An 8278-nucleotide genomic window follows, 5' to 3' on the forward strand; every position below is an offset into this window, starting at 1 on the left:
TAAAATTAATGCAACCTTAGATCGTGAAAATAAAAAAAATAAATAAATAAATGAGAACACATTTTCTCAATAAATAAATAAATAAATAAATAAAGGATTCTCAAAATAGAATGGAGGGAATAATAACTTGAAGTAAAAGTATCTTTTGTACTCGGTGATTCTTTTGTTATTCCTACTTTTTTAAACGTTTGAATCAAATTCTCATTTATAAAATTTCCTTCTTCCCTTTGATAGTGAGAAGAAAATTCCATTTAAACCCATCATGTGCGTATTTACATTTTGGCAGTTGCGGTGCGTTTGAAGGCTACGTGGACTGTCTATATCATCTCACTCGTGGCCTAAAGCACACCAGTCACCCTCGCTTTTTAACCATGCAAACGCTCCGGATTCGCCACGTGTCGATCTCTCAACCATCTTACGTCGACCACGCCACTTTTCGCCGCCTAAAGTACCTAACTTCCAAAATATCCATACCATTACCTTCTTTCCTACAAATTCCAACACTCCTAATTCCTAATGATCTTCCACTCGTTCCTAACTAGGATTAAATTTTAATTTCTTATAATAAAAATTAAAATTAAAATTAAAATTAAAATTATCTATTATATTTGTGTCGCACCAGAGTTGTCGTGGTATCTCTTCCATTTACTCCGACCATCCAATTTGCTACTTGTCAAAAGAAGAAACGCGAAAACAGATACATGCAAATTGTCAACGAAGCTAAAAACGTGACCAACAACGCTAAAAGTAAATAAAAATACTTCATATAAATTGGAGAAGGAGAGTAGCCGCAAGGCTAAGCGAGTTACAGAGAAAAAGAGCGTGTGTTCGGAAACGATGTGGCGGTGCGTGGCTCGTGCGATTCGCGTACCAGCTTCGGAGAGATCCAATCCACTTAGATCTCACGTTTCAAGATTTTTCTCTGTGAGAATCAATCTTCTCTCTCTCTCTCTCCATTGTTTAATTTTACTTTCGATTTCTGGATTTTACTGAGACGGCGTCGTTTTGGTTGTTGTTGCGCAGAGTGGTGGGAACTCGTCGTACAACGTTGTCGATCACAAGTACGATGCGGTTGTCGTGGGTGCTGGTGGTGCAGGGTTGAGAGCCGCCATTGGACTTTCGGAACATGGCTTCAACACTGCTTGCATTACCAAGCTATTCCCAACTCGTTCGCACACTGTTGCAGCTCAGGTGCGAGTCTTCTCGAACTTTCACCGTTTCTGTGTTTCAACATGCATGCTACTTGTTTGTTGTAAATTACGTTTTTCCCTTTTTAATTTTTTTTTGGTCCCTTTTGTTTTTGGGTATTTCGGTTGCTTAAACTGTGACATAGCTTGTTTTGTATACTTGAAGTTGTTTTCATTAACATTAAATAATCGAATTAGTATAAATCGAAAAAATGAATAATTGAATATATATATATATATATATATATATATATATATATATATATATATATATATATATATATATATATATATATATATAGCGGTTGTAACTTCTTTCAATTTTTTTCCCTCTGATGATCATACTTGGAGAAATTTTTAGGCATGTTATAAATTTGATATTACCCATTATTTATAGTCAGTTTGATGATGTAATGCCATCACTACATCTTTGTTTGGCATTTTTCAGGGGATGAAAGACACTTTAAGCTCAGTTATTATGTTGGTTATTGTTTTTTACATTGATGAATGAGGGTTTTGATTGACTTTTTATGCCATATCATTATGTTTTATCTGTTTGTACAATAAGTTTCTGGATTCAAAAGCATTGGATGATGCACCAAAGTGTATTAAGTTGGCCTAACCACTTCAACTTTTTCTTCTGAAATATGAATATACTGGTTATATATGCTTATGCATGGGAATAAATTTGTGTATAGGGAGGTATAAATGCTGCATTGGGAAATATGAGTGAAGATGATTGGAGGTGGCACATGTATGACACTGTTAAGGGAAGTGATTGGCTTGGTACGAATACGCTAAATCTCTTTTTTTTTTTTTACTTTGGATTATGTACTGCAAAATTTTCATATAACTAGAAGTTGAGTTGTTTGCATTATAAATATAACGGCAGGAGGGAATTCTTTTAGTATTGTTCCTTCTTTTTTATTTTATTTTTGTGGATGTGAAAAGGCAAGTTCTGTGTCCTACAGGGGACCAAGATGCCATCCAATATATGTGTAGGGAGGCACCAAAAGCAGTCATTGAGCTTGAGAACTATGGATTGCCATTTTCACGAACTGAAGATGGGAAAATATACCAGCGTGCATTTGGTGGTCAGAGCTTGAACTTTGGGAAAGGTTAATGCAGATTTTGGAGGAGGAATATTATCTTTTTTCCTCTGATAGTTCTGATTTTGACTTCCTTATGTTGCTATGCTATAGGTGGCCAGGCATATCGTTGCGCATGTGCTGCTGATCGAACTGGGCATGCTTTATTGCACACTCTCTATGGCCAAGCTATGAGGCATAATACCCAGTTTTTTGTGGAATATTTTGCATTAGATCTATTAATGAACAATGATGGTAAGGTGCTGTAGAAAGTAGTTTGCTTTTAATGAACAATTTGCGATCAATTAATTGAACATGGTATCAGCATTCATAGGAAAGGATTTAATGAGCATATGATGACTAGAAAATTTCCTGCATAATGCTGCTGGAAAATTATATCCTTCAAGTAGATTTTATGCATTCGCATTTGCATCTTTGAGTCTAAATACTTTTTGTTTTCAATTGTTCAAATTCTCCTGTATTTGTTAATAATGCACCAAATTCTAACAATACTAGTACCAGTCGAGAAAAGGAACCACAGTTTTACCTAATATATAATACAAAGATAAATAGTGCGCATAATTTTTTTTCTTTCAGTAGCTTTTATCCTGCATGACAATGGCTATGAAAATAAACATCAAATAGGAAAACATGAATTTGAATGAATAATACCTCACTATGTTGGTATGTCCAAAATGGTATGAAATCAATTTCAGAAGTCAAGATTAAAACATGGGGATTAGTCACTTGTTTTTCCAAGACAATCTGGAAAATAGAGTTGACCAATATAATGTTATAGTATAAAGTAAAAACTGATACCGCTGTCTTTTATGCATAACTTGGAAATCTAAAGAATATGGTTTTCCTTCTCACTTTGCCTGCTGACTCCTTTGGTCATATTATGGCCAGAATGCAAGCAGCAAACAAAGTAAGAGAAGAAAAAAAGTAATGAGTAAAATTGTTAGAAAATTCACTGTCATACGTCACTGTTATAGACCATTTTTATGATCAGTACACCAAAAACTAAGTTGCCTTTATTTTTATCTATATTTAATATTTAAGATGTGACATTATGTTGGCTTCATTTTCTTATCACTTATTTTTCTCACATCTATCATATTACTTGTCCTTCATATTCATATATATTTGTTACTTGTTTGTGATGCTCACTGCTTTCTCAACCTTTATAGTGGTGAAAAAAGAAAAGATGATGCTGTCTGTGTGTTGGATTTGATGATAAAGTTAACTAATTTTCCATATTGGAAATACAGGTAGTTGCCAAGGAGTGATTGCCTTGAATATGGAGGATGGAACATTACACCGTTTCCAAGCTGCTTCGACAATTTTGGCCACAGGGGTACATGATTTTCTTTTGAATGTTGGATATCAATGTTTTTAGTTATACTACAATTCTTGTGGTCATATGTGTGTCAATCTTCTGTTTCACATCAGGGCTATGGTAGAGCATACTTTTCTGCAACCTCAGCACATACATGCACTGGAGATGGCAATGCCATGGTTGCACGTGCTGGGATCCCACTCGAGGTCTCCTTTTGGGCTTTGCAAATTTCATTATTGAGCTGTAATCTTATATATCAAGTATTTTACCGCTCATATTTTGCTGTCATAAATTCTGTAGGATTTAGAGTTTGTGCAATTTCACCCGACCGGCATATATGGAGCTGGCTGCCTTATCACAGAAGGTAGGTGTTTTTAAGTTCTTAATTGCATAGAGGAATGCCTCTGTTGTAACTATAATGTAATTGGCCTATTATGTTGAAATATATAGTTCTTCTTATCTTCTTTCTTGGACCTTGTAGGTTCTCGGGGTGAAGGAGGAATTCTTAGGAACAGTGAGGGTGAGAGGTTTATGGAACGCTATGCTCCTACAGCGAAGGATCTTGCATCAAGGGATGTAGTTTCTAGATCAATGACTATGGAAATCCGGGAAGGCCGTGGAGTAGGTATGTTGGCTTTAAATTGACATTTTTATGTTTTGCTAGAAAGTTTAAATTAGAATATAGGGTAAATTACAATAAAATCTCCTCCTAAGGTTTCACGAGATTGCAGATAAACCCATCTTTTACCCCTACACCAACTCTCCTTAATTATCTGAAAAATATTACACTAATACCTCTTAGACATTACATTGACTTCTCTTAATTGTGTGAAAAACGTTGCATTGTGTCTCTCTCTTTAAAAGATGTTAATGTGAACGTTAAAACAGTAGGGGGTTATATGCAATCTCACGAAACCTCAGGGAATGGTAGTGTAATTTAAATTAAATATAACCATGTTATTTAGTTTGTAGTTGTGCATAATTGTTGCAATACTACTTTACTGGAAACCAGTGTTTGAGCATATTGAGTTTCTATCTTCTAGAAACTAGAAATACACGTTATTTATATATCCTGTATTGGAAAATATTAGATCTTCCAGTTAAGTTGGACATTTTGTCAATATTGTCAGTGCAAATTGTTTGCAGGACCCCTGAAAGATCACATATATCTCCACTTGAATCACTTACCCCCAGATGTTCTCAAGGAGAGACTACCTGGTATCTCTGAAACAGCTGCTATTTTTGCTGGTGTGGATGTTACTAAGGAACCTATTCCTGTTTTGCCAACAGTGCATTACAACATGGGTGGTATTCCCACGAATCATCATGGAGAGGTATAATGTTAAAACTAATAGTTTAACCTCCAAGTGGAAAAAAGAAATGAAAAGAAAGAAAAATATAAGAAATTGAGATTAAAAATAAAAAAAATGTAACAAATAGTCACTGTCAAGTCTATATATAGTATTTTCTAAAGCAACTATTTATGGTTATTATAAATTTAGCATTCTGCTTCTTTGATACATGATACTTGAGCAGAGCACATACCGACCGATAATTTTTTGGGTTGGTTTTGATAACTCTATTTATATTAGCTTGTAGTTGAGTACTCTTAATTAAAAGAGAGAAATCAAGCAAGAGAGAGAGAGAGATTGTGCTAGAATGGATTGGATTATTCTGTTATTAAAATATTTTTCTATTTAATTAGATGTTTTCTAAACATCATTGGAACAAATAGAAACGGATACAAAGATCACTCTGGCATCTTTTTGTGTTGAAAAATGCTGTGGTCGTGAAGTTATTTGGAAACCTGTGATTGATGCCATGTTGGGGGCTATGGATTTATTTATTTTACCTAAATGTCATTCTAATATTTTTGTGAACCATTTTGTATCTGTGTTATTACTTCATTCCCATTACTATAAGATATGTGTGTTGTAACTAGCTTGAATCATTTCACTTCTATCTATGAGGTTGACTCTGGCACAAATCTATTATTTTATTGCAATTCTTCCTCTAGTCAGTAATTATTATTCCCTATTTTATTTCTCAATTCGCTTCTCCTGCAATTTGAATATGCATGTGTAGCATTTGGCACTCTCTGTATTGTTGTGTCTGTCGCATTGCAAATAGTGAGATCTCTTTTCGTTAATTTTTGCTCATGGCATACTTGATTACTTGTTTGGATTTAATGAAGTCAATCTTATACTTTCATGTATGCATTTAGTATTAGAGATGCAAACTTACTCTTTGGATTTGTTATATTTCATTTCATTTCATTTTTTTTAATCAAAAAATGAAAATGAGAAAAAAAAAAAGTTGTTGTCAAATATGACTTTTCTCTTGTTCAGGTGGTTACTATTAAAGGTGACGATCCAGATGCAGTAGTTTCTGGATTAATGGCTGCTGGGGAAACAGCCTGTGCTTCAGTCCATGGTGCAAATAGGCTTGGTGCAAATTCACTTCTTGATATTGTTGTTTTCGGTAGAGCTTGTGCAAATAGAGTTGCAGAAATCCGTAGCCCAGGCAAGATTCATTTCCAGTTACTAAATAAAATGTGCTCGCTGAAATGAGGTGATAAAATTGCAGCTGTTTTACATTTTGCAGGAGAGAAACAAAAGCCTTTAGAGAAAGATGCTGGTATGAAAACAATTACTTGGCTGGACAAATTGAGAAATTCAAATGGGTCATTGCCAACTTCAAAAATTCGGTTGAATATGCAACGAATAATGCAGAACAATGCTGCTGTATTCCGTACCCAAGAAACATTAGAAGAAGGTAGTATTCTGTTGATCAATATTACTTGATCCTCTTATCCCCTTCCTTTTACCAAGGTACATATTGCACCTTTACTGCTCGATAATTATCTTCTCTATCTGAATTTCATATTCCCTGTGACAGGTTGTCAATTAATTGACAAAGCATGGGAGAGCTTTCATGATGTCATGTTGAAGGATCGAAGTTTGATATGGTAAAACTTCTTTGGCCAATGTCACTTGGATTCCTATTATTTCAAGGAAAAAAATCTACTGGCTAATTTTAAGGGTTTCTTGGCTCAATATTTTCAGGAACTCTGACTTGATTGAGACCATTGAGTTGGAAAATCTTTTGATAAATGCCTGCATCACCATGCACTCTGCTGAAGCAAGAAAAGAGAGTAGAGGTGCTCATGCTCGTGAGGACTTCACGGTCAGTATGAACTATTTTGTCATTTATTGTGTGAATTTCACCCATTAATAAGAAGCAGGGCTGACTAAATATGTTGCTTGCTTTTAATTTACAGAAAAGAGATGATGAGAACTGGATGAAACATACTTTAGGGTAAGCCAAGCCATGTTTCAATTAATTTGCTATTTATATCAGTAGACATTTGGATTTAGTTGGTTCTCTTCTTTTCCTGTGGGTATCGTGATCTTTTAAGTGTATACAAGCCTGTTGATTCTTAAGTGCATCTATCAGAGCTTGGGCGTTGATTCTCTTGTATTGGTAAAGAAGCTGAATAGTCAGTAAACCAGTGACTGAGTAGAATAATATTCTTTATTGAAGTTATCTGGTATTTGTACTGTCTTTTAAATTAAGTTATCTGGTATTTGAAAATTCTATATTCACTAGGGTTTAGAGTTGCAAGACTAAGAACAATGACATGATTATTTTGCTATCTACTAGAGAACTTGAAAAGCTTGTAACAGTCACGTGGGCAGTGAGGTATTTTGATTGTGTTGCTAACCATGGGAATAGTATATATTTTGGTTAGTGATCCATTCTATTAGTTTTTTTTTTTTTTTTTGTTATTTGTCAATGCAGACATGTAATATGGGTGCAGGGCTTGTTGGGTCATCTAGCCTAAAAATGAATTTGGTTTGCTGGATTTGTTACAGTAACACTTTCGATGATAAAATACTTATGTCCTGCGAGTTGTTTCTGTTAGCTGAGCTTTTGTGTATTTATTTGCAGATATTGGGAGAATGAGAAGGTCCGGTTAGGTTACAGACCGGTGCACATGAATACATTGGATGATGAGGTTGAATCATTCCCTCCTAAAGCTCGTGTTTATTAATATACTCGCTAAATTATATTATGGGTGATTTATGCGGATTGTTTCACGAAGTATGTAGAATGGAATGTAATGACAAGTGCAAGTGAAAATGGTTCAATAAAGTGTCGTTGATGCATGGCTTTGATGATAATTGTTTATTCATCTTCAGTGCTGAACTAATCTATTCCGGGGCATCCTCACTGACATAGATGTATGTATTTAAAGTTGAGAATAATAGCCATAAATCCCAAAGTGTTACTTTGTTGATCAGTTGACTAATGTAATCTGCTAAGTTGATTATCTGCAAGCGGGTAGTTTTAATCTGTTTTATATCCATTTTTTCCTTCTAATTTGCTTTACTAAGTTTTACTCGTGTGTGTCTAGACCCGAGCACTATAGACCTCAAACAACAGCAAATTTAAACAGTATGGTATTTCTACCCTATTTTTTTTCTTGTCTTTTTATTGTCAGCTCGTCACTTACCCCATGAATAGGAAATGAAATATTTAAATTTATTTTACAACATAAAACTGAATTTATTTTTATTACTATTGACTAAATTTACATATATAATAGAAACAATGTCAAATTAGTACTTATAATTTTGAGTCAACTAATAACATGATGTTAT

The 8278-nt window shown here is 34.4% G+C and overlaps 1 protein-coding gene across 1 annotated transcript; it reads left to right on the forward strand.

The window, feature by feature from the left end:
- The first annotated feature begins 557 nt into the window (after positions 1-557).
- LOC109810493 (succinate dehydrogenase [ubiquinone] flavoprotein subunit 1, mitochondrial) lies at positions 558-7977 on the forward strand. The gene is made up of 16 exons (XM_020373973.3): positions 558-924; positions 1024-1191; positions 1886-1973; positions 2159-2305; positions 2390-2530; positions 3547-3632; positions 3728-3820; positions 3915-3978; positions 4096-4239; positions 4761-4948; positions 5963-6137; positions 6219-6389; positions 6513-6582; positions 6680-6800; positions 6895-6932; positions 7566-7977. Exons 1-16 carry the CDS (start codon positions 838-840, stop codon positions 7666-7668), a joined length of 1884 nt encoding a protein of 627 aa, XP_020229562.1. The 5' UTR covers positions 558-837; the 3' UTR covers positions 7669-7977.
- The last annotated feature ends 301 nt before the right edge of the window (positions 7978-8278 follow it).

Source organism: Cajanus cajan, chromosome 5 (assembly GCF_000230855.2).
Source record: "Cajanus cajan strain Asha chromosome 5, NIPB_CcT2T_4, whole genome shotgun sequence".
NCBI lineage: Eukaryota > Viridiplantae > Streptophyta > Magnoliopsida > Fabales > Fabaceae > Cajanus > Cajanus cajan.

Excerpts from the sequence above, each read along its gene's own strand:
- LOC109810493 (XM_020373973.3), top strand. The coding sequence starts at position 838 with ATGTGGCGGTGCGTGGCTCGTGCGATTCGCGTACCAGCTTCGGAGAGA. Across the intron at positions 3,633-3,727 it reads CGACAATTTTGGCCACAGGG|GGCTATGGTAGAGCATACTT; the intron begins GTACATGATTTT and ends GTTTCACATCAG. Across the intron at positions 4,240-4,760 it reads CCGGGAAGGCCGTGGAGTAG|GACCCCTGAAAGATCACATA; the intron begins GTATGTTGGCTT and ends AATTGTTTGCAG.